The following is a 27,524-nucleotide window of genomic DNA, read 5'->3' as shown; positions in this document are numbered from 1 at the left end:
CAATTGCGCGGTCATGCAACACTGTACCTACACCAAATTTATGTCATTTTCCCCCCACAAATAGAGCTTTCTTTTGGTGGTATTTGATCACCTGTGCGATTTTTACTTTTTGCTAAACAAATAAAAAAATACCGAAAAGTTTGAAAAAAAAAAAAAAGTTTTTTTGTTTATGTTATACAATTTTGTAAATAAATAAGTTTTTTCCTGCACTGATGAGCACTGATGAGACTGCACTGACAGGCACTGATGAGGAGGCACTGGTGGGGTGGCACTGATGGGGTGGCACTGATGGGGTGGCACTGATAGGCGGCACTGATAGGCGGCACTGATATGCGGCACCGATAGGCACTGATATGTGGCACTGATAGGTAGCACTGATATGCAGCATTGGTGGGCACTGATAGGCAGCACTGCTGGGCACTGATAGGCGGCATTGATGGACACTGATAGGTGGCACTGACGGGCACTGATAGGTGGCACTGACGGGCACTAATGGGCACTGATAGGCGGCACTGGTGGGCACTGATGGGCACTGATGGGCAGCACTGATCGGCACTGACGGCGGCACTGATGGGCACTAATGGGCACTGATAGGCGGCACCGGTGGGCAATAATGGGCACTGGTGGGCGACACTGAAGGATGGCAATGATGGGCACTTGTGGGCAGCACTGATAGGGAGGGCACCGGTGGGCAGCACTGATGGGGAGGGCAATGGGGGGCTCCCTGAGCCCTGATTGCCATCCCTGGTGGCCATAGTGGGCATCCCTGGGGTCATAGTAGGCATCCCTGGTGGATCTAGTGGCATCCCCCCCCCCGAGGGTCTGCACTGGTAATCAATGATCTGATTACCAGTGCCGACCCCCCCCCCCTGTCAGGAGAGCCGCCGATCGGCGCTCCTTTACTCGTGCCTGTCAGGCACGAACTAAGGAAAGCCGATCAACGGCTGTTCCTATTTACTATGTGACCAGCCGTGATTGGACACGGCTGATCACATGGTAAAGAGCCTCCGTCAGAGGCTCTTTACCGAGATCGGAGATGCAGGGTGTCAGACTGACACCTCGCATCAACGATCGCCGCTCTGCGCGCCCCCGCCGTCATATGACGTCCGGTCAGGATAACACAACCACATTCCCGCCGTCATTCTGTTATAGGGCGGGCGGGAAGTGGTTAAATATATGAGTGTCACAGCAAAGGGTCTGAATACTTAGGACCATGTGATATTTCAGTTTTTCTTTTTTAATAAATCTGCAACAATGTCAACAATTCTGTGTTTTTCTGTCAGTATGGGGTGCTATGTGTACATTCATGAGGAAGAAGAATGAACTTAAATGATTTTAGCAAATGGCTGCAATATAACAAAGAGTGAAACATTTAAGGGGGTCTGAATACTTTCCGTACCCACTGTACTACTGCCATGAAGGCATGTGTAGTGTATATGATTGGTTATGTTGGTTTAGAAATTCTAAGGTGCAGAAACAACAGTTTTATCAAATGCCGGGGAATGCCATATCCGCACACCCTTCTGCATTACATTGCCACAGTACGTCTGTAGTCTCCTGTTCTACATAATTTATGTTCAAAGATTGTTCCCCCTTCCTGTGCTCCCCCACATGAAGGAGTCTTGTTCAGATTTAACACCAGCTTATGGCTCCTACTTTCATCTCTTTGTCTGAGCTTAGATTTTATATCAACAAACTTTTTGTGGTGTATCATAAAAATGTTTTTAATAGACATACTAAACCATGTATTTGTAGAAATTATTATTCCTCTTTTTTATCATCTCCCTATCATTGTATTCTGAGCCTACTGACCAATAATGAATGTCATTTTTATGATGCACAAGTATTTTGTGTTGCATCATAAAAATGTTTTTAACTACTTCTGGAACGGAAGGTTTTACCCCCTTAATGAGCCGACCATTTTTTGCAATACGGCACTGCAATACCACTTTACCACCGGAGGATTTTCCTGCTTTACGTCCAGGCCACTTTTTGCAAGTTGGCACTGCGCAAATTTAACTAACAATTGCGCGGTCATGCAACGCCTTTCCCAAACAAAATTTACGTCCTTTTTTTCCCACAAGCAGAGCTTTGTTTTGGTGGTATTTGATCACCTCTGCGCTTTTCATTTTTTTGCGATATTAATAAAAAAATTTGACAGTTAAAAAATATCCAATATATTCAATTTTTGTCATATATTTAGGCCAAAATGTAGTTAGCTACATGTCTTTGACAAAAAAATCCTCAATGAGCGTATTTTTAACCGCTTTAAGACCGGAAGATTTTACCCCATTCCTGACCAGGCTATATTTTGCGATTCGGCACTGCGTTAGTTTAACGTACAATTGCGCGGTCGTGCAACGCTGTACCCAAATTAAATTTATGTCCTTTTTTTCCCCACAAATAGAGCTTTCGTTTGGTGGTATTTGATCACCTGTGTGTTTTTAATTTTTGAAAAAAAGAGCGACAATTTTGAAAAAAAAAAAAAAAAACATTATTTTTTACATTCTGATATATAACATTCCCAAAAAAAAATGTAAAAATCAAAATTTTTTAACATTTTAGGCCAATTTGTTTTCTGCTACATATTTTTGGTAAAAAAAAAATCACAATAAGCGTATTTTGATTGGTTTGCGCAAAAGTTATCGCGTTTACTAACTACGGGAAAGATTTGTCATTTTTATTGTTTATTTTTTTTTACTAGTAATGGAGGCGATCTGCGTTTTTTTTTTTGCATGACTGCGACATTGTGGCGGACAGATCGGACCCCTAACTGACATTTTTGACACTTTTGGGGGTACCAGTGACATTACTACATTAATCAGTGCTATAAATATGCACTGTTACTGTAATGATGACACTGGCAGGGAAGGGGTTAACTTTATTGGTGATCAAGTGGTTAAATGTATGCCTCATGCTTACTGACGTGTGTGGGGGGAGGGGATTGTGTGACACAGACACAGATCGCAGGTTCAGCTATGCTGAATCCTGTAATCTGTCACTGTCTGTCACATAGGAGATCCGCCCGCTTTGTTTACACAAGTGGGTGGATTTCCTCACTCGATCCCCGACGATCGGGGAAGAGCGGCGGTGATCACCGCCTCTCCTCCCCTGGCCCGACTCCCGCTGTATTCAGAGCGTCCGGTGGCTTAAGTTTGAGGGGAGTGCGTGACTCATCGTCTTTTGCAGGAAGCAGAGTCCCAGGAGGGAGAGTTACGGCTGTCTCCCCTCCTGTCAGAAGAAGCGGATGTCTCTGGCTGCTGCCTGAGAATCCAGAGGGTGCTGAGTTGAGCTGAAAGGGATCTGGTGTGCCAAAAACCAGCGGAGAGAGAGAGAGGGGTTCAGTCCCAGGAAAGCATACAAAGGTCGTGAGTACTGTGGATTGCCCCTGGGGGGTCTGCCTAGTGTCAGAGGGGCCCACTCCGAAGGAGGTTCTGGGGATCCAATTGTCATCTAGCTGTAAAGGGGGTGCCTGGTCAGAGGACCCTGAAGTTAGAGGAGGTACCTAGTCAGAGGGCCCTGAAGTGTCAAAGAGGGCACCTGCAGTTTGGGCCCTGAAGAGTCAGTATACAGTGTGGAGTGTACCAGTTGAGAGTTGCAGCAGCACAGGAATTCACAAAGAGCTACCTCAAGCCAGCGCAGGGCCGGAGGGAGCCAGTCAGTGACTTTTGAGTAAAGCAGTGTCAGAAGTTCAATATTCTACAGTCCTGGATCTTCTGGACTAAGGTCGAGGTTCCAGCACAGTTTTCAGTGTTATATTACTATCGAGCGTCAGGAAGCGTCGGCTGGCATCAAGACAGCGCTAACAAGCACAATTTTGCTAAAGAGTCCCAAAAGTGTACCTAGTTAAGCCAGAGGAATATCCCACTCATTCCCTTCTCCCATCCCCTAAAATACAATAAAACAACCAAACAAAGATGCCGGAATTGTCATTGTCTCAATGCTCACACCTGGGGTCGCAGCTCACATGGGCTGGAGAGGTAACCGGTAACAATGGCAGACCCAATGCCTGGAAAACCTGCTACATGTATATTAAACCATGTATTTGTAGGTATTATTATTCCTCTTTTTAAAATTCTCTCTCCCTATCATTGTATTCTGTTATACTGATCAATAATGAATGCCATTGCAGTTATCACATACCAAAATGTGACGTGAAAGACTTGTGGTTCGAAAGTAGAGGGCAAAGAAAAGGTGGATTCCGCAATGATATGGAGAAGATGGAAATCAAGGTGCTCCAGGCCTGTAGAGCCTTACGTGTAAGGACTGATCGCAAAGCCTCATATAGGAGGGTATGTCCTTTGACTCTTTTGTGTGATAATTGTATTGTCCTGCTTGCATGTCACTATTGAACACATTAACCACATCCATACCGACGCATAGTAATATGACGCCGGCAGGATGGCTTTACCGTTCCGGGCGGCCGTCATATGACGTTCGCCCGCTCTAGCTTCTACTGCGCGCCCCCGGGGGCGCACATCGCAGCGATCAGGGATGAGGCTCGTCCCTCGGACATAGCCCATCCCTGATCAAGGTAAACAGCCAATAGAAATTGGCTGTTTACCATGTGATCGGCTGTGTCAATCACAGCCGATCACATGAGCGGCTCCAGCACGAGCCGCTCGTTCTCTCTGCAATGCGCGCCCCCGGGGGCGCGCAGAGCAGCGATCGGGGACGAGGCTCGTCCCTCGGACAGAGTCGATCCCCGATCTAGGTAAAGAGCCAATGTAATTGGCTCTTTACCACGTGACCGGCTGTGTCCAATCACAGCCGGTCACAAATGTCAACAGAGAACACGGTAACTAGCTGTCACCGTGTTCTCCTCCTCACACACTGATCCTGTGTGAGGAAGAGAGTGTGGTAACAGCTAGTTACCAAATACAGTGCACCCCAAACACACTGATTGCCCCCCCCCCCAATAAAGAGCACCTGTCACTAGCCCATCAAAGTACCCGAGTACCTGTTACCAGCCCATCAGGTACTCTGATGACAGGTACTCGGGTACTCTGATGGGCTGATGACAGGTACTCGGGTACTCTGATGACGGGTACTCTGATGACAGGTACTCGGGTACTCTGATAACAGGTACTCGGGTACTCTGATGACGGGTACTCGGGTACTCCGATGACAGGTACTCGGGTACTCTGATGACAGGTACTCGAGTACTCTGATGACGGGTACGCCGGTACTCTGATGAGGGGTACTCGGGTACTCTGATGACGGGTACTCTGATGACAGGTACTCGGGTACTCTGATGACGGATACTCGGGTACTCTGATGACAGGTACTCGGGTACTCTGATGACAGGTACTCGGGTACTTTGAGTACCTGTCAACGGAGTACCCGTCATCAGAGTACCTGAGTACCTGTCACCTACCCATCAGAGTACCCGAGTACCTGTCACCTACCCATCAGAGTACCCGAGTACCTTCCACCTGCTCATCAGAGTACCTGACGCCTGAAGTACCCGAGTACTTGCCGCCTGCTCATCAGTACCCATCACGTATCAGTACTGATCATCAGTACCCATCAGTACAGTATCACCTATCAGTATCAGTACTACTCATCAGTACCTATCACCTGCCTGTCACCTGCCCATCAGAGTACCCGAGTACCTGTCACCTGCCTATCGGAGTACCCGAGTACCTGCCACCTGCTCATCAGTACCAGAGTACCTGTCACCTGCCCAACAAAGTACCCGAGTACCTGTCACCCTTCATACAGCCACCATGTCCAAGTCCAAAAAGGTTTATATACGTCCTCCGTTTAAACCTAAATACCGGTGTTATGGAAGCAGATAGCTGCCATAACCCTTGTATTTTTTTAAACGGTGGACGGTTGGCTTTCCGATAAGGGTGGTCCCAGCGGCGGATTCGCTGTGGGATCACCTCCCGCCGCGTCCGGTCCTTTTCCCCGCTTACCGGACCCGCCGGCAGCGGGGAAAACGATCCGGTCCCGGATCCTCACAGACAGGATGTTGAGTGAGGGCAAGCTTGCCCTCACTTGACTCTATGGTCTTGGAGGACCGGAGCTACGGAAAATGTTGTTGCCTAGCAACCGGTTTAAAGGTCCTTTTTTTTTTTTTTTTTTCATTTTATATAATAATTTTTTTTTTCTATCTTTTAGTGTACTTGTGAGATCTGAGGAATTTTTGACCCCAGATCTCACAAAAAAGAGGTCCTGTCGTGCCTATTTCTATTACGAGGAATGTTTACATATCTTGTAATAGAAATAAAAATGATCATTTTTTTTTTTTGTTAAACGGTGTAAAAATACAAAATAATAAATAAAATAAATAGTAAAAAAAAAAAAAAGATTAAAGCGCCCTGTCCCTGTTAGCTCGCGCGCAGAACCGACGCATACGGAAACCCCGCCCACATATGTAAACGGTGTTCAAACCACACATGTGAGGTATCGCCGTGATCGTTAGAGCAAGGGGAATAATTTGAGCCCTAGACCTCCTCTGTAACTCAAAGATGGCAACCTGTAGAAATTTTTAAATTGTCGCCTATGGGGATTTTTAAGTACCAAAGTTTGTCGCCATTCCGTGAGCGTGCGCAATTTTGAAACATGACATGTTGGGTATCTATTTACTCGGCGTAACATTATCTTTCACATTATGGAAAAAATTGGGCTAACTTTACTGGTTTCTTATTTTTTAATTAAAAAAAGTGAATTTTTTCCAAAAAAATTGCGTTTGGAAGACCGCTGCGCAAATACGGTGTGATAAAAAATATTGCAATAATCTCCATTTTAATCCCTAGGGTCTCTGCTAAAAAAAATATATAATGTTTGGGGGTTCTAAGCAGTTTTCTAGCAAAACAACTGATTTTAGCTTGTAAACACCAAATGTCAAAAATAGGCCTAGGCAAGTGGCTAGGATGCATGATGATGCTCCTTGGATGTTGGGCCCCTCTATATGGCTAGGCTGTGAAAAAGTCTCACACATGTGGTATTGCCATACTCAGGAGGAGTGGCAGAATGTATTTTGGGGTGTCATTTTTGCTGTGTACATGCTATGTGTTAGGAATATCCTATAAATTGACAACTTTGTGTAAAAAAAAAAAGTTTTTATTTTTTTCCCACATTTTCCAAAAACTTGTGGAAAAAAATGACATGTTCAAAGGACCCATAATGCCTCATAGAATATACGTTGGAGTGTTTGCTTTCCAAAATGGGGTCATTTTGTGGACTTTTCCATTGTATTGGTGCTCTAGGGCCTTGAAAAGTGTGATAGGTAGTAAGAAAGTTTTATGTGTATTTATGCTCCTAAAATGCCTTATGGTGCTACTTGGACGTGGAGTCTCTTTTTGTGGCCAGGCTGTGTAACAGTCTCACACATGTGGTATCACCATACTCAGAAGGAGTAGCAGAATGAATTTTGGGGTGTCATTTTTGCTGTGTACATGCTATGTGTTAGAAATAGCTTATAAATTGACAACGTTTTAGGAAAAAAAAGAAAAAAAAATGTTTTTCTTCATTTTCCCAAGAATTGTGGGAAAAAATTATAACTTCAAAAAACTCACCATGCCTCTTACTAAATACCTTGGACTGTCTACTTTACAAAAAGGGGTAATTTGGGGGGCATTTATACTATCCTGACATTTCAGGGCCTCAAGAAAGGAGATAGGCCATCAGTACATCTGGTGTGATCAATTTTCAGTAATTGGTACCATAGCTTCTGGACTCAATAACTTTCACACAGACTAAATAATATACACTAATTTGGGTTAATTTTACCAGAGATATGTAGCAGTATAAATGTTGGCCTAAATGTATGAAGAAAAATAAATTTTTTGCAAAATTGTATAATAGAAACTAAAAAAAAGTGTTTTTTTTCAAAATTTTTGCTCTTTTTTTGCTTATATCACGAAGAAAAAAAAACCCAGTTGTGATCAAATACCACCAAAAGAAAGCTCTATTTGTGTGAAAAAAATGATAAAAATTTTGTTTGATTACAGTGTAGCATGACTGAGCAATTGTCATTCAAAGTGTGAGAGTGCTGAAAGCTGAAAATTGGTCTGGGAAGGAAGGGGGTCTAACTGCTCTGTATGGAAGTGGTTAAACATGCTACCCCCGGTGAGTTTACCTCTAAAGACGAGCTCTGATCAAAAATAATGCAGGATACCTTTAAACAATAAGCCACTAAAAAAAATTAAAACCATTGAAAAGAGTCTTGAGAAATGTGTCCATCTTCTTCTACCATGTAGTGCTTGAAGATTGATAGCTTGAAGATGAGGAGGGGTGCCACACAGAAGAGATCCTAATAAAATTTGTGTACCCTTCCTTGAAAGTTAGGACGATAGATTTATCACAAGCAGCATATTTTTTGCAGAAACAAATATAATTTTAAAAAATCACCTTGAGTATGTTTTGTGACCATTTTAGATAAAAGCTGGGCTGGAGGAGTTCATCCTATGAATTCTAAATGTATCTTGCTTTACATACCAGTAAGAGTTTACTGTTTTGTGAAGGTGATTACACTAGGGCAATCTTAATGGTGGCTTATATTTAGAAACATGTTAAAATATTTCAATGCATGGCAGGTCAAAAAATGTTTTTGGTCCACTGTGGTTATGCCAAGTGCAGAGAAATCTAATGTCTGACCACAACTGTGTGTTTTTTGACTATGTGCAGGCTGAAGAGAAATCCAGACAAATGAAAGAATTCAGAGAGCTGTGTGCAAGACGAGCACCTATGTTCTGGATCCCGCTCAGGGCGCATTGTGTGTGGGAACGGATGTCTGTCACGCTAGTGTGCACTGTAATGGGCACACCTAGGCCATCTGTACAGTGGTAAGAACATTTCACGCACGTTTACGAATGCATTGACACTGTGCTAACAATACACTACTGGGAAATGTTTTTGTGTCTGCACCACCTTTCCTTTAAGCATCATTTTCAACAGACAAGAAGAACTAGGTTCAAACTTCTCATAGGCATTTAAAACCCCATAGCATGTGCACCTGTCTAAGTATACGTGTACTATGGATCTGCATTGACCCCAAAATTAGATAACTTAGTAAGATATAACATTCAATGAACCACCCAATGAGTAATAACAGCTTGTCTCTTTTTTGAGCAGATGAAGCTAAGCACAAATGGAACTTACTTACTGTGTGTCTTTTATTTATTACAGGTACTTATATAGTGCCATCAATTTACGCAGTGCTTCACATATATACTATGCATCCAAATCAGTCCCTGCCCTTAAAGAGCTTACAATCTAGGGTCCCTAACTCACATTCATACATATACATAGTAGGGCCAATGTAGACAGTATGCAATCAATCTGCCATCATGTCTTTGGAGTGTGGGCGAAAACCCTCACAGGCACAGGGAGAACAGGCAAACTCCAGGCAGGTAGTGCCATAGCTGAGATCCGAACCTTTGACCCAAGTGCTTCTAGGCGGAAGTGAAATAAAATGTATAAATCAACTGATATTTGCCCAAAAAAATTATCATAACCCAGATAGTAAGGATAGCTTGCCACATTTTCACTTGCAAGTTGTACACTTGCAGAGCACTTGAAGCACAAGTTCTAGTTGACACTTTTGCAATTTGTAGCAAATTTGCATGGCAAATTTCTAGCAAGAGCAAGAGCAAAGTTGCAGTGAAGAGTCTACAGCAAGAGCTCTGCAAGTCTACAGCATGAAAATTCAGCCACAGTGACCCCTGTGGTGGGATGACTATTGCACAAAATAACTGAACCAGAACTTGCAGCAGACTTTCAGAATGTTTGCAAAGAAATTTGATCTGGAGTCAGGCAATGCAGACTTTGCTGCAATTGGGCAACAAACTTGTGACGCCTGGCAAGTCTAACAATAGCTTAGCAAGTCATTTTCATCTTTACAGCACAATTGCTTGGTATCTGGGAAGTAGATTGTTTATTATATAGCTTGCTACATATACTCTGCAACGGCAGATTTGACACCCAAAGACCTAATATGACATTTAGAGAAGAGTCAAAATCCAGCCTTTGAACTGGTTGTTTAATTAACTAATTAGTGAAAATTCATATACACATAATGCATATATTAAATGGGTGAGTGGGTGAGAGAGTTGATAGTAATAAGGAAGGTAATTAAACATCTTTTGGGGTCCCTACCAGGGGTGTTGCTAGGTTTGTGAAAGACCTGGCTTACCCCTTGGCAGTCCAAGTAAAAGAATGATGTGCTGCATGTAGAGCACTGCAGCGAACAGTGGGTGTTGGCTCACTGCACTGCACTACAGTTAAAGGCTCGGGTCCACATTGCCATGGTGTCACTGAGACACTTCCTGCCAGATGCTTTGTGGCCCCTGTCAGCTCCTCTCCTCCCCTGAACCAAACCTTCTACTTCCCTACAGCCTCGCATCTCCCCTAACCAACCCTTCACAGGTCCACCCCTCACCTTCTTTAACCCACCCTCACAGAAGCACCCCTCTCCTCCTTTAACCACTTCAGCTCCGGGGAGGTTTTACCCCCTTAATGACCAGGCCATTTTTTGCGATTTGGCACTGCGTTGCTTTAACTGACAATTCGTGCAATGCTGTACCCAAATGCAATTGATGTCCTTTTTTTCCCCACAAATAGAGCTTTCTTTTGGTGGTATTTGATCACCGCTGTGGTTTTTAGATTTTGCGCTATAAACAAAAAAAGAGCGACAATTTTGAAAAAAACACAATATTTTTTACTTTCTGCTATAAAACATTCTGAATAAAAAAATTTTAAAAATCTAATTTTATTATCAGTTTAGGCCAATTTGTATTCTGCTACATATTTTTGGTAAAAAAAACTCCCAAAAAGCGTTTATTAATTGGTTTGTGCAAAAGTTTTAGCATTTACAAACTACGGGATAGATTTATGGACTTTTTTTCAAATTTTTTTTTATTAGTAGTGGCGGCGATCAGCGATTTTTATCGAGGCTGCGACATTGCAGTGGACAGATCAGACCCCTAACTGACATTTTTGAAATTTTTTGGGGACCAGTGACATTACTACAGTAATCAGTGCTAAATAATATGCACTGTTACTGTATAAATGACACTGGCAGGGAAGGGGTTAACACTGGGGGTGATCAAGGGGTTAAATGTGTTCCCTATTGTGCTTACTAACTGTGTGGGGGGATGGATTGGGCAGAGGCAGGGAGAGATCGGTGATTCAGCTTAGCTGAATCACACAATCTTTTCCTTCCTCTCTGACAGAAGACCTGCCTGCTTTGTTTACATAAGCAGGCGGGTCTTCTGTCATTGTAGCTGAAGATCGCGGGAGCCCACTTCTCCTGCAGTCTGGCTCCCGCTGGGGGACAGGAAGTGATGTCAATGGTTTCAGCGTACCGCAAATACATCAACACGTTTCGCCCCACCTTCCAGGGCATCATCAAAGGATAGTAATGGCCTTTGATGATGCCCTGGACGGTGGGGCAAAACGCGTTGACGTATTTCTGATTCGCTGAAACCATCGACGTCACTTCCTGTCCCCCGCGGAATGCATGTTGGAACGGCGTCCCCCGGAAGAACTGTATCTCATCTCACAGGCGCAATTGTTTCTATGTGCTTGTAAGTAGATATTTCTTTGTACTACAATAAATTGTTCAACATACTTCACAATGGCAGCCCTTTATTTATGTTTGAGCCTTTCAAGATCCTGTCATTGGTGGGCAACAGAGTACTACATCTATAAGAAGCAGTTGTGCACCATACCAATTCTAAGCTGTTTTGACCCCAGACTAAAACAGCCATGGGGTCTAATATTTTCGGTGAGTGGGGACACAGGAGAGGAGTGAAGCACCCCGCACCGGCTGATGATTGTTCAAGAACTTTGACATTTTATATATTTTCAAGCACAGTTATGCTCCTTTATGGACTTTTTTGAAGCACCAATGCACCTTTAGTTGTTGAATATTGAATTTTTAATTCACATAATATTGTATTTGCTTACTATTTATTTATTGGAGCACTTGTGCACTTTTATTTACATTTCTTGCTAGCGCTGTTATATTTACAAAAGTAATTTCGAATCACCATGGCGACCAGGCACCTGGTATTTGTCGAGCCCTGATGTAGTGTATGGCCCCACATATAGAGTGCAGTGATAAAGTGGATATATTGTGCAGTGCAGCCCAGCATTCAGAGTGTGATGCATGGCACATGCCCTGGGTGCCTGACGCTAGAGACATCCCTAGTCTCTACAGTAAAGAAAACAGAAATGTTATCCGGTGTGGGCAAAGTACAGTTTAACCTAAAATTTTTAAAAACAAATAAAATAGTTCAGAAAAGTCAGATATCTGCGGTACTGCTTTGATCATCCACCACCCTCAAAAGTCATCCTTCATGTATTGTTACCGTGCGCAAAAGTGGCATTTCAGAGGATGTTACCATTGTTCAGAGAAGACAGAGCCCTCACTTGTATGCATGTAAAGTCTGTACTTCTATATTCCAATTCCACGACGAAGGTAAGTAGTTGGAAGGGGGTTAATATTGAAAGCGTTCTGTGTATAAAGTGTATCGGCACTCGCGCTATCACAGTGCATGTAAAATAGATAAACAAAATGTGGGGGGTTGCTGCTAGCACTTTATAGCTTATCCAGAGCTATTTGAACAAAAAGTGTAATAATAAGTGAATAGTGCAGCACTACCTTTTCGGTGATATAATATATTACTATTCAAAATATCATAGCTTAAATCCCCAATTTAAATTAAATAATAAATAGTGACATTTCTATGCGTAATGTAACATCTTGCTGACATAAAGTGCATAAAACCACACATGTAATCCTCCAAAAGTGCACCCTGCAATTGTGCAATGAACACAGGTGTGAATAATAATATATATAGAATAATCACAAACGATAAAATAAAATATGAGCTGAAATTGACATAGGCAAAATGTCCTTAGTATATATCCAGGTGTATCCCTTCACCAATAGAAGTATTCGTGTATGATGCTTCTCTTCATCCAAGTGGCACCAATGTGCTTTCTAGCCTCACACCTGAGAATTACTTGAATTAAGCATATGGCATTATATCCTCATTAGAGTTGTTATGTGTCTTGTTCACCACTAGATGTCCTGTGCTTCTCCCCAATGCTTAATTAACTCTGTAGCTAATGGATGTTCTCAGAGGCTTGTCAAGGTACTCTCGCCATAAGATGCAGAGTGGGGATATATAAAGGATACTCTCATGGTGTAGTATATTAAAATATTTATTGAAGATAAAACAGCATAAACTCACATTTAGGTTAAAAACTTCCGGCAGCTTTTCCCTGAAGAAGTCACGTGGTATGACGTAACGAGTAGGGCACAAACTGAGGTTACCAGAAGTGACGTAGGCACTGATACAAGCATGGTGCTCTGGAACAGCTACCAGATGTTTTTAATCGGTAGCTGTAGGCCCAAGGCTCTACATGCCTTATGGATGCATAGAGCAGGGTTCAGCAGCGAGCATGAATCAGTGTCCCTACATTAGGCAGCTTGCTATTGGGGGGACTGGCCAAGGGGCAGGAGCCAGGAGCGCCAGTGGCAGTGTTAATTTCGTCAACGAAAATGTTTTTGTCAAAATTTTCATCAGTGGCATTTTTACAGTGGTGAAAACTAAACGAACTAACTCTCATGAACTAACCTCCGGTTTCTATGGAGCTCCACCTGCTTCCGCTCTCAGCAAGCAAGTGACTGTGCAGCCAACATTACAGGCCTTCGAGTACTCAGATGACCATCCAGAGCAGCACTGTGTGTTACAGGCCTCCCGAGCCCTGACGAGAGTCCCACTCCCGACTCACGAGTCACGATGACGATTAGCCAAGAGCAGAGAGAACCCACTGTGAGTGTGTACAATTACAGGCCTGAGACCTCCCCTCAGACCGCCGTTCGTCCAGAGCACTGAGCGTGCTTTACATGCCTTCTCTGACCACCGGCATCCAGTGTACTGTGCAACACAGGCCATCCCCCAGACCTGAGACCACCTTCCAGCACTGTGCAGCATTACAGGTTCCCCTGACCACCGGCATTCAGAGCACGGTGCATTACAGGCCATCCCAGTCAGACCCAAAACCACCATTCAGCACTATGCAGCATTACATGCCTCCTCTGACCAGTGACCCCTGGCATCCAGAGCACTGTGCATTACAGGCCATCCCTCATATCTGAGACCACCATTAAGCACTGTGCAGCATTACAGGCCTCTTCTGACCAGTGATTACTGTCATCAAGAGCACTGTGCATTACAGGCCATCCCTCAGACCTGAAACCACCATCCAGCACTGTGCAGCATTACAGGCCTCCGCTGATCACCGGCATCCAAAGCACTGTGCATTACAGGCCATTCCTCAGAGTGACCACCGTCTAGAGCACTGTGTGTGCATTACAGGCCTTCTCTGACCACCGGCATCCAGAGAACTGTGCATTACAGGCCTCCCCTCAGAGTGACCACTGTCTAGAGCACTGTGTGTGCATTACAGGCCTTCTCTGACCACCGGCATCCAGAGCACTGTGCATTACAGGCCTCCCCTCAGAGTGACCACTGTCTAGAGCACTGTGTGTGCATTACAGGCCTTCTCTGACCACCGGCATCCAGAGCACTGTGCATTACAGGCCTCCCCTCAGAGTGACCACTGTCTAGAGCACTGTGTGTGCATTACAGGCCTTCTCTGACCACCCGTATCCGGAGCAGTGTTCAGCATTACAGGCCTCTCAGACCACTGTCCAGATCACTGTGCAGCATTAGAGGCCTCCTCAGACCACAATTCAGAGCACTGTGTGCATTACAGGCCTCCCCAGACAGACCTCCTTAGACCGACCAGACTGGCTAAATCTGTATCTGTGAGTTTGTTTAATCCTTAATACCAATAAATAATAACATGATATTAGATTTTCTTACTCCAGGAGTAAAAAAATAGTTTAAAAATTCTATAGAGATGCTTCAATAATGCATTAAACATTAGATTTTAGTTGATTAAAATGATTTTATTCAATTAAAATGTACTGGATATTTTATTTGACTACAATACGACTAAAAACTAAAACAATTGCAGGTGACTAAAATGGGACTAAAACTAAAATGGCATTTTAGTCAAAAGACTACAACTAAAAGAAATCAAAATTTGATTCAATCCTAAAAAAAAGAAAGCTAATGCAACAATCACACCCAAAAATTGGTAAGCTGCAATATATCACATTTTTTTTTTTTTTTTTTAAGTATTTTAAGTATCGAAAAAGAAATTAGGCAACAAAACTTCAACTTTTTTGCATGAAAGCCTCCCAGTGGAATAATAGTCTTTTAAACCTTATTTACAAAATCCAAATGTGAATATTCTTCATGTGTGGTGGGCTTGAAATGTCTACTATCCAGCAGGTTTGACTCGAATTTATAATCCCATTCAAATGTTTTTTTAATTTTTTCAATTTTTTTTTTTTTTTTGTAAATGAATGACAGCAGACCCCCTTTTATTCTGTGTACCAAAAACCAACTACTTTATATTCAGAAAAACGTCTTATTGCTAAGCAGATAGAGCTGTTTCAGGTCTATCTGCACCACCCGCACTAGTTTTCAATTCAGATTGAGATAGAAACTAGCACAGGTCTTAACAGAGGGAATGCAGCTGTCACTGACATGGCATGTGACAAATACGCCATGTCGCAGATACAGCAGAATGTCAGACACGTAACAGAGAACTGATCACTCCGAATGAACAAAGTAGCTTGTGCTCCTTTTCTTACTAAGAAGTAAGAAAAATGTTGAAAATAGTAGTTCCAGCTTGTACTTGCACCACTGTTAGTTAATTCCTCCAATGTATTTATTAAGACTGAACAAAGATGCCCCAAGTGTATTAAAGAGGACCTGTACTGTGGAAGCTGTACTAAAACGCGATAAGCAGAGAGGAAAGGACTAGTCAGCAGTACTGCCTGTGGTCTCCCAGCAGTTGGTCTTGTCCCCATTACTGTCTTACCATGCCTTATTTTGCATTGTGTCTGTGTGTGGAGGTGGCCATCCTGGTAGAAGAGCGTGGCTTTTCTTCCTTATTTCAGAGCTGCATCCCACCATATAACTGATCTGATGACTGGTGGGGTAATGATCAGACATAAGTAGGAAAGGTTGAGGAAGCACAGAGCTATAGAATGAATGAAGCAGAACCAGAACAACCTATGCACTGCAGATCCTCAGGTACAGCTTTCTATCCAGCAGAAGAACTGTGAGCAGCAAGGTGGTAATGTCACTTAATCTCACTCTGAACTTCATGAAACTAGTGGTCAGAGACAGCAGTGCCAATGATCTCACACTGCAGATATACAGCCATTAAGCTATGAGGTTGCTTTAGAATTTTCCCTTAGCTTATTGAATGTGGTGAAAATGAATTTCGCAAATAGTATCCAATCAATTGCAAGGGTGCAAGGAAAGTCAAATACTGTTTTTTGTTTTTTTTTTTTATTTTTTGTTTTTTATTGTTCATGATTGAATAATAGAAGTCAGCAAAACTTCACCTCATTCGGTAAGCTAAGGGTATATTGCTTTGCAAAGTGCAAATTCTTTTACAAATTGAACAACCATTTTGTCTTTAGTAAATCTCCCCTGTTAAGCTCAGGTCTCTTATAAGACATAGCAACTAAGGAGAATTATTTATTTCAAGTGATTGTACACAATTACCTTGTAAATCAACCCAATTTAAAATAGAAATGAAATTCAAAACATGAGTGTATAGATATTAATTTTAAATATCTTTTTTTTTTACTTTTTTTTTATAAATTATCACATTTCCTATGTTCTCAACTGCATAAGAGCTGGGGGAGGAGATACAGCAGCACACTGAGCTTCCCAGTGAATGGCTGTGCAGGGGAGGCATGTCAGGAAAAGTCTGATCATTGGAAGAGGATAGGCTGAGTTCCAGCATAGCTAGAGAACTGACCACGATGTATTCTCCTGCTTAGTGTGGTCAGTTTTTAATAGGAAAGCAGAGGGACTGGAAGGAACACCTGTGATCTCACATAAAGGAAGCATACAAAGAGAACAGGATACTTTCTCATACAAGGACATGGTACAGCAGGCACATATCAGGAATATGAAGTGTTGGGGTAACACTTTATTGGTCTTGCTTCAGTAAACCAAGCCCTGATTAGTTGTTATGGTTATATTTACACATCCTTATTGATTTACCAAGTAAAGCTGATGCCAATATTGCCATCCAATGTACACAATCCATAAGTGCATTTTATTGCATTAGGCACTGCACAACAGCTTGTCCCTAGCATTCCCTTCAGAATCAGCTTACCTGTCAGACTATGAGACTTGTTCAGATGATCTGGTTTTGTTGGAATAAATCACAAACTCAATTAGCCCATTTTGCTTTAGGGATGGGAGTAAAGCAAACCATGTGTGCTATTTCTAATTCACCATCAAAGGAAAAAAAAATGTAGTATTTACATTTTTGTGACGCCAGTGTGAACATTAGAGATGCATACCTTATTTGTAGATTTTCTACAATTCCAGTACTAAAGGTATACATTACCTAAAATGTTTATTTTAGATTTGGCATGGTTGCTATTAAAGTATTATTAAAGCTTCACATTTTATTTTTTAACAACAAACATGTTATACTTACCTGCTTTGTCCAACAGTTTTGACCAGAGCAGCTCCAATCCTCCTCTTCTGGGGTCCCCCTACAGGCATTGTCTGCTCCTCTCCTATGCCGAGTGCCCCCCATAGCAAGCCGCTTACTATGGGGAACTCATGTGTGCTCACTCCTGAGCCGGCTCTGTGTGTTCATTGACACAGAGTGTGGCTCAGCCCCAAACCCACTTCCTCTTTGCTGGCTGTGATTGACAGCAGCAGGAGCCAATGGCTCCCACTGCTACCTCTGTGTCCTATGAGAGAGAGAGCCACTGCTCTCGTAGACATCGCTGGATCGAGATCGGACTCAGGTAAGTACGAGGGAGGGGGGGCTGCGTGAGGGGGAGCAGCACACTGAAGGTTTTTTTTTAGCTTAATGCATGGAATGCATTAAGGTAAAAAAAAAAAACCTTTAGGCTTCAGAACCACTTTCAGTTGAATCACACGGTCACATCATATCTTTTGGGGTCCCAAGTTGTAACATGCCCCTTCCCGTATTCCTGTTTCAGCTGAGCTGCTCTAGCTATTAAAAAGCCAATTGATATTATTTCCCTCTCTGTGCAATATATGTATCAATAAATAAAAACAACCAATTGTAAAAAGAGACATCTTTGTTGTGGTCCTGTGGGCTGTTTTGGAGCCACAAGCCTCTGTGGGGAAGTGTCATCAACTGAGTCTCTAAAAGATAGAATAACTCTGTAAGATGGATCAACTCAACATCCTTCCAAAATATATTTTGCATTCATACAGTATACATATTTAAAGTGTGTTTTACATGAAACTACCATAAGTCTGTCTTGATAACAGTTTAATGTAATGCAGAACAGCACTAAGACTGAGAGAGGAAGAAAAAGTGCTTTGGGCCAGTGCATCCAGGGGCAAACTAAGGGCAACTAAGCACAGCCCAACAATGTTGCCCCTTCAGTCTATGGGACTGTTGGCGTCTATGGGTCTCATCTACATTTGTCTCCCAAATGGGAGACGAGGGTAGATGAGCCCCATAAAAGTCTATGGGGCTATAATACACCTGCGTGGCCGGGAGAGAGGGCACTAATAAACAATGGAGGCTGAAGAAGTCAGATCTTGGTAAGTATACATTTGTGGAAGGGGAGGTGCGATTTGTTAGCTCAGTGCAAAGAAACAAAAAATGTTGGGTACATTTTTTTTTTTTAATGTGCACTCACGCTTTAAGTGCATGATAGCTAGGGGAAAAATATGTTGGGCCCCCTTCCCTTGGTCCCCTAAACACATGCATATTTTGTTCCATGGTTATTCTAGCCCTGGTTCCATTGCTTGCCCAGTAAGGGCTGTGGGGGATCGGGGGACAGATGGATGAGCAATGTGCTACAGCTCCATCACTTTCCAGTTACAGGTTATGGTCGGCCCTACTCCAGATCATTTTCCAACAACAGGTGCGTGCGTGTTAGTATATATATATGGCAGGAGATCTTTCTCTCCATTGCTACATAGAGCAATAATGCTATTGCGCACTAGGTGGTTAGCGTGTGCCTAGGCACACCCAGCACACCCTGTGTGTATGCCTATGGTATCAGCAAATGTTCTCTGGCAGGGTTGCTTGATTTAGAGGACTGACTGAGAAGGATTAGAAATCCTTTGGCGGGTAAGGCAGTTCACATATACTCTATGTATTTTAACATTGTAACTTGTATGTTTGCTAACAGAGTTACAGACAGAAAAAAAAATAAATAAAACTAAATGCAGTGCAACATTTTGCATTGAATGTAAATTATACAAGCACTCATCAATTATCTAAAATGCACATTTTGCTGCTGTAGCTACCTACTGTATATATACTGTTTACTCTCAATACTAACTCACTATTATACTGGCAGCCTATGGTTCTCTTATATTTATTGCCTAAGAACATAAAATATTTATTTGCAAATTAATCACTCCAGTTTAAATAACAAGAAAATGAAATATTTTCCTGTAAAGGTCAAAAATGTAACAGAACAAATACCAACCCTGGGACTGTATAACTTGCATTGTAAGAAAACTAGTAAGTAAAAGAAATTCTGGTTGGTTATGTGGACAAACCCAGGATTAATAAATAATGGGCTTGATGGCACCAACATCCCATTGTAATGAATACTTAGAACAGAGAAGAACAAAAATAAAGCATTAAAAACATTGACACATCTAAGTATCACCATTGGAAGACAATACATAGTATAGCTTTTAGATTATATTGCTGTTTCCACACTTGTATTTCAACATTTTTTGCTGTACGGGCTTCTTCAGGAAAAAGCACAGTGTAGATAGCTTCTAGATGAAAAAACATATCTCACAAAAGTGAGTACACCCCCCCCCCACATTTTTGTAAATATTTTTTTATATATTTTCATGTGACAACACTGAAGAAATGACACTTTGCTACAATGTAAAGTAGTGAGTGTACAGCTTCTATAACAGTGTAAATTTGCTGTCCCCTCAAAATAACTCAACACACAGCCATTAATGTCTAAACCGCTGGCAACAAAAGTGAGTATACCCCTAAGTGAAAAATGTCCACATTGGGCCTACAGTGTCAATATTTTGTGTGGCCACCATTATTTTCCAGCACTGCCTTCACCTCAGTCGACGGCTCGTTGGCCGAAACGCGTCAGCTGACCCTCCTGCAGTTCCTGGGACACGCCATTGTGATTGTACACTGCGGATATTGATTGTGCACCTACTAATTTTATCAAGACTACATGTAGGTTACTACCATAAATGTGCCCTTTGTTAAATATACTGCACTATGAGTCTATTCTCTTTTTGGGGATTGAACTGAATCTTCTGTCAAGCTTATCTGTCATCTGATGTTGTTTGGTATATGAACACTATCTCCCTGTGCATGAGGATTCAGCTGTCCATTACCATCAAGACTATTAGCTTCATTATCACCGTGCCTGTGGATTACCACCACCAGGATTGTCTGATTTTCTGCTGTATTATTAGTTTGTCTGCTAAGCAGCTGGTTTGGACATACAAGTGTGTATCTTTTCCATCTACATGGCTTCTTGGTGGTGGTTTCTATTTATTAATCATTTTTGAGCCTAGAATACTACACTATAATATTTTTTCTTTGGTAATATGCTGAGTTTTCCGATTCTGGCTTCTGGGTTGTGCTGACCGCCTGATATGGGAATCCAATTAGTCGGATGAGACAACATACCTATCTACATCGTTTATTATTACTTTGCGTCTGGTAAGCAACCTGTTAGTACACTTCTGAGTGTGTTGTGCAAACGGGTTCTTGGTGGCGGCCTCTCTGGATTTAATTTTATGTACTATACCATGAGATGCTCTCTTGTTTGATTTCATATGTCTCGCCTCTTCTGCTGAGCGGAATCGGCCAGTATTGAGAGAACCAACACCAACCTTGTTTGATGACAGGCCTGTTATTTCTTTCCATTTGGTAAGCAGCGTGGATCACACTTGTTTATGAAAACGGATTCTTTGAGCGCCGCATGCAAATCTTTTTTTACTGCCTTAACTCTCTTGGGCATTGAGTTCACCAGAGCTTCACAGGTTGCCACTAGAGTTCTCTTCCACTCCTCCATGACGACATCACAGAGCTGGTGGATGTTGGAGACTTTACGCTTCTCCACTTTCCGTTTGAGGATGCCCCACAGATGCTCAATAGGGTTTAGGTCTGGAGACATGCTTGGCCAGTCCGTCATCTTTACCCTCAGCTTCTTTAGCAAGGCAGTGGTCGCCTTGGAGGTGTGTTTACGGTCTTTATCATGTTGGAAAACTGCCCTGCAGCCCAGTCTCCGAAGGGAGGGGATGATGCTCTGCTTCAGTATGTCACAGTACATGTTGGCATTCATGGTTCCCTCAATGAACTGTAGCTCCCCAGTGCCAGCAGCACTCATGCAGCCCCAGACCATGACACTCCCACCACCATGCTTGGCTGTAGGCAAGACACACTTGTCTTTGTACTCCTCACCTGGTTGCCACCACACACTCTTGACATCATCTGAACCAAATACGTTTATCTTGGTCTCATCAGACCACAGGACATGGTTCCAGTAATCCATGTCCTTATTTTGATTGTCTTCAGCAAACTGTTTGTGGGCTTTCTTGTGCATCACCTTTAGAAGAGGCTTCCTTCTGGGACAACAGCCATGCAGACCAATTTGATGCAGTGTGCGGCGTATGGTCTGAGCACTGACAGGCTAACCCCCCCACCCTTTCAACCTCAGCAGAAATGCTGGCAGCACTCATACCTCTATTTCCCAAAGACGACCTCTGGATATGACGCTGAGCACGTGCACTCAACTTCTTTGGTCGACCATGGCGAGGCCTGTTCTGAGTGGAACCTGTCCTGTTAAACTGCTGTATGGTCTTGGCCACCGTGCTGAAGCTCAGTTTCAGAGACTTGGCAATCTTCTTATAGTCTAAGCCATCTTTATGTAGAGCAACAATTTTTTTTTTCAGATACTCAGAGAGTTCTTTGCCATGAGGTGCCAAGTTAAACTTCCAGTGACCAGTATGATTGAGTGAGAGCGATAACACCAAATTTACCACACCTGCTCCCTATTCATGCCTGAGATCTTGTAACACTAACAAGTCACATGACACCGGGGAGGGAAAATGGCTAATTGGGCCCAATTTGGACATTTTCACTTAGGGCTCTTTCACACGGGCGTTCCGTATGTCCGTTTTTCATCCCATCCGTTTGCGGATGAAAAGCGGACATAATGTATCTCTATGTAAATACGGATGTCATCGGATGATCATCCTCTGATATCCGTTTTTTGTCAGTTCAGTTCAGTTCAGTTCAGTTTTTTTGAACGGAGGAGAACCCTATTTTTTCTTCCTTTCAAAAAACGGAACGGAAGCAAAAACGGATGTCAGTGGTGTCATCCGCAGACATCCGTATTTACATAGACATGCATTATGTCAGTTTTTCATCCGCAAACGGATGGAATGAAAAACGGACATACGGACCGGATGACACAAGTGTCATCCGTGTCCGTTACAAAAAAAAAAAAGGACCTGATCGGGCAAAAAAAAAGGAACGCCCGTGTGAAAGAGCCCTTAGGGGTGTACTCACTTTTGTTGTCAGCGGTTTAGACATGAATGGCTGTGTGTTGAGTTATTTTGAGGGGACATCAAATTTACACTGTTATACAAGTTGTACACTTACTACTTTACATTGACGGAACTGCATTCCCCTACATTCCCGCTAAAAAAAAAAAAAGCCGCTGGTCATAGGTCTTTTTGGCTGCTATCCCAGGGCAAGCCCTTACCAAGAGACTGTTCTAAAAAGGCCTACCACTGCCAAAATACTTGTCCTATTTTTGGGTATCCTGCACCCCTACACCCTTTCTCCTAGAATTGTGTTCAGCAATAAAAAGTTGAAATACAAATTTTTCTTACTATACACTAAGAACCAGAATCTGAGATTGATATGTTAGCCTGTAACACCTTTTAAGGGTCATTCCACATAACCCTAAGAGGAGGAGTGTTACTGTTACACACATATTTAAACTTTCAGGCTGCAGTAGTATAAATCTATCCCTGACCATAATTGAAAAACTCATAGTACCAAAAAGTACCAAATACCATATGCCAAGAGATATGTAAAAAAGAAGCCGTGTGTGTGTGATTTTTTTTTTTTTTAATGAGTAGGGGTGCAATGTACACCATACTCATTCACATGGGGGGGCAGAATCTGGGGGCCCCCTTGTTAAAGGGGGCTTCCAGATTCCTATAAGCCCCCTGCCCACAGATCCCCACAACCACCCTTCAGGGTCAACATGGAGACAAGGTGCTTTAAGGTGGGGGGGCCCTAAAGCAACCCCTCCATGTTGAGGGCATGCGGCCTTGTATGGTTCAGGAGGGGGCACTCGCTCGTCTCCCCCCCCCCTTTCCTGGCCCGCATGCTCAGATAAGGGTCTGGTATGGATTATTCGGGGGGACCCCACACCATTTTTTTTTTATTTTGGCCTTAAAATTTATACCACACCCAAAGGGCCTGGTATGGCTTGGGGGAGGGGGGGGCCTCACATTGTTTTTTTCACATTTTTTGTATTGCCGGCAATGGTTTAAAAGCTTGCAGCTGGTAAAATCAATTTAAATGTCATTTTTGTTTCTTTATATATGTAAGTTTTGCGGCAGCAGGTTCTTTACACGGCATAGATGCACCACTTTACAGGGAGACTAAAGGGATCTCCCAGGCACTATATTTAAAATATTTTTTTTTTTTTATTGCTTCACTCTAAGCATCAATAAAATCACTGCTACCGCACTGATAAAATGATCTTTTTTAAAAACAGTTTTTGCATTCATACATGTCCCCCATAAACTTTAATAGGGTTTGCAGTTTGGGCCTTATGCGATGGTCAAGAGTTATGAATCAGGCGTGTTCAGCCCAACTGTGTTGCCAAGACATTGGGTAACACATGTGATTTCCATTTTGAACCTAGCTATAAGATCCCTAAATTTGTGTTAAGCATGATTCAGCAAGTTCAGATGATATTATTGCGCATTTTCCCATAAACACTCCATTAACATGTCAATATAATGATGGATATTCATGTGTGAACAGCCAAACAGCCATAGAAGATGCTTTCTATTAGGCGATAACTTCCTTATTGAATTCCTTACAATATTTGGCTGCATGAAGACTTACTACTGCCAGGTTCTTGGAACACAGGATACAGCTGGGGACTTAGCATGCAGGATACGGTTTCTTCCTCAGTACAGCTCACTATTCCATTAATGTACAGGTCATGCTACTTGTGCTGGTAGAGCATGACCCTGTGCTAACATTTCTGTTAACACTTTAGACAAGTTCTTGGTCCAGTTAAGAGTAAACTGTTTACTGATCATGAGAAAATTGGCATGTTTCATAAGAAATGGTGGTAAAAGTGTGGCAATTCTCCAAAAAAAGATACATTCACCAGCTCTCATTATTGCTAGTTGACAATTAAACCTAATTTAAACCTGTTTCCAAAATCATATTAAAGGCAGAGGTCTCAGCTTCATATATTTAACTAAATATGAGATTAAATAGACAGGAAAATGTACCTGTATTTTACCCGACCGTCAAATCAGTGACCCAGACTTGCAATGGGTAGCTGGATCCCTTTCATAAGTTAATTTAAATATTGCAAAGAGATAAAGCTAAAAGTTAGTCATCTGTCCATAGATTAGGTAAATATGCACTTCTCTGTGCAAATTCATTATGTACTGCTCATATGTTTACTTATCTCACTAGTGTGCCAGTCTCCGAATTGCATATAGGAAAATGGTCATTTAACAAAGCTTTTTAGGATCTTTAAAACTATAAAGAGTAAGGCTGGCTATACATTATACACTTTTCATGTACAGTTTTCCTTTAGATTTACCAAAACTATAAAATATGAGGTCAAACCTAAACATTATCATTTTGTATGCAATCAGGTAGGCCCTTGCACTACATAGTTGAAGGTAAATCTAAAGGAAATTGAGCAATAAAATTGTATACTGTATGGCCAATTTAACTGAAGCTTAACTTGAGAAAAAATAAAACCCTCTGCTGATTAAAGTACATTGCAACAAACTTTAAAACGATTTTAACAAACTTTGTAGAATATTCCTACCTTTTGTTGCATTGAAAAAATGACTCTTTATTTCACCTTGTCCTGCGCATGCTAAAACACAATCCTAAAGAGCAGTGGGACTTTCAAGGGCCGATATAAGAGGGATGGTCACAAATAGAGCCAAAATATTTTCATGTTAATATGTAAATATTTTGGCTCTATTTGTGACCATCCCTCTTAGCCCCGGTTCACACTTGTGCGTGTGCAGGGTTTGCATGTAATGTCGGAGCGCACTGCTCCGACATTACATGCGATCGGCTGTGCGGTGCGAGTTTAGCCATACAAACTGTATGGCTAAATTCGCATCGCACCCGCAGCAAACACGCACAGGAGGCATTTTTGCAGCCGCATCAGGATCGGATCGCACAGCAGTTCACACTTGTGCGATCCGATCCTGTGCGAACTGCACGATCGCACTGCGATATGCGATCAAACTGGGGGTGTCGTTAAGATTACATTGACACCCCAGCGGATCGCATATGGCAGTGTGAACTGCCGGGGGTGCGTGTGCGATGCGGGAACAGGCTGCGGATTCGCAGCCTTCCCGCATCGCATATATGTGAACCAAGCCTTATATTGGCCCTTGAAAGTCCCACTGCTCTTTAGGATTGTGTTTTGGTGTTTCATATCAGGATGATGGCCAGTTAATCATGGTACATTGTTTAAAGTCCTGTGCATGCTGATTCTGAATCAGAGGGACTGTTTCATAATAATCAGCTGGTACACTCTCAGTGTTCTAATAACGCCGTAGTATCCCTTTAACATTTGGGGAGTATGTCACTGAAATTGAAATTCTTATTGCAGGGGTGCTTAAAATTTGGCATGTATCTTAGAGCAGACTTGTGGGAAAATCAGTAAGGTAATCACACTAGCATCATCAGCTGTATACAGAAAGCCTTTAAAGAGGAAGTAAACTTCCATCACTAAATTGTACCTATAGGTAAGCCAATAATAAGGCTTATCTATAGGTAGTGTAAATATCTCCTAAACATGCACCGTATAGGAGATATTTACTGTACATGCAGAAAAAAACAAAAACGTCCAGCGGTTTACAATCGCTTTAAGTTGCCATATTGCATTAAAATTTTACAAAACATTAGAGCCACTGCAGTCTGAAAAGGAAAAGTAATTTTAATAACATTAATTTACAACATGGCTTGTGTATGTAGCGATATCCCTGTAGATAGGATGGGTCCTTTGTTCTTTGCCTCAACCTCCCCAATGGCAACAGACCCCAGGTCAAGTCCACAAAGCTTATAGCATTACAGAAATCATTAAAGGTAATACCAGGTACACAATAATGATGCTGCATCAGAGAGCAGACACCAAATAGGTTAAGGAAGGTAAACCTGAATATATTGTCACTCAGTATGGTTAGGAACCAGTGGCAGCTGGTGCTCCATGGGCTGGGGGGGCATATGGACCGCACCACCCCCCCCCCCACCGGACCACACCAGGCCACACACCATACCCCCCCCAGGACCACAGCAGGACGCAGGACATACCCCCCGCCTCACTCACCCTGCCTGGACATCTGAAAATGTGCAGCAGCAAACGGCGGCGGTGGCTTCGGCTTCTTTCCCCTCAGGCTTTTGCGTCTCCTCCCTCCTCCTCCATGCCCAATGGCATGGCTTCTCCTTTCGGCCAATCGGAAAACTGGTCTCAGGACCCGCTTCCTGATTGGCCAGGAGGAGGATCCGTGTGAAAATAGCGAATATTCATTTGCTATTGTCACAAAACTGTTTGGGCCCGGGGCGCAGTGCTCTGTGCCCCAAGCCCACCCTTTTTTTTAGCCTATTAGAGCCTCTGGCTCTAATCACATGGTTAAAAAGAAAAAAAATCCCCATTGAACTCTATGCGTCTGGCGCCCTGCATGTGGATTAGGGGGTTTGGATGCATAGATGGGGGGCGGCGCCCCTGCCCCCCAATGCACCAGCCGCCACTGTTCGGAACGATAAAGGCATAAAAGTGGATTTGCAGTAGTAGTATTAGTGAAGTTTAACATACAATATAAATGGTAAAGATTGAAGCACAAGAGTAGATTGGGATTAGTAGTCAGACAGTTTAACATACAGTATGATCATTAGTCAGCAGCTGACATACAATAACACCATGCACCAGGATCACCATGAAAAAGTTGCAAGGTCACCGTCAAGGCAGCAATGTTGTTGAAACTGAGACTGAAATGACCAGGTTGGCTTCTCTTGTATCTCTAGCCCAAGTCCCGCTAAAGGTGGAACTGAGGGTACCAAAGGACAGGAGGAAAATGAGTGCCAGCAGTCGTTGATAGGAGCACTTGCAGCAGGAGATGCAGACCCTGGCAGGCAGGAACAGTGGCTGATCCAGCCAA

General features: G+C 42.7%; 1 protein-coding gene across 1 annotated transcript in view; it reads left to right on the top strand.

Annotated features, from left to right (window-relative positions):
* LOC309548112 (uncharacterized protein) overlaps positions 1-27,524 on the top strand; it is a gene marked incomplete at its 3' end in the record, with an annotated part of 77,218 nt that overhangs the window by 35,254 nt on the left and 14,440 nt on the right. Inside the window, exons 4-5 of the mRNA XM_082248078.1 lie at positions 4,133-4,292; positions 8,638-8,795. Coding sequence (XP_082104204.1) covers positions 4,133-4,292; positions 8,638-8,795 — 318 coding nt within the window. The remainder of the gene's footprint in view (positions 1-4,132; positions 4,293-8,637; positions 8,796-27,524) is intronic.

The sequence above is a fragment of the Pelophylax lessonae genome, assembly GCF_965119305.1.
Source record: "Pelophylax lessonae genome assembly, chromosome: 2".
In the NCBI taxonomy this organism is placed as follows: Eukaryota; Metazoa; Chordata; class Amphibia; order Anura; family Ranidae; genus Pelophylax; species Pelophylax lessonae.
This window is presented reverse-complemented; position numbering and strand designations above follow the sequence as displayed.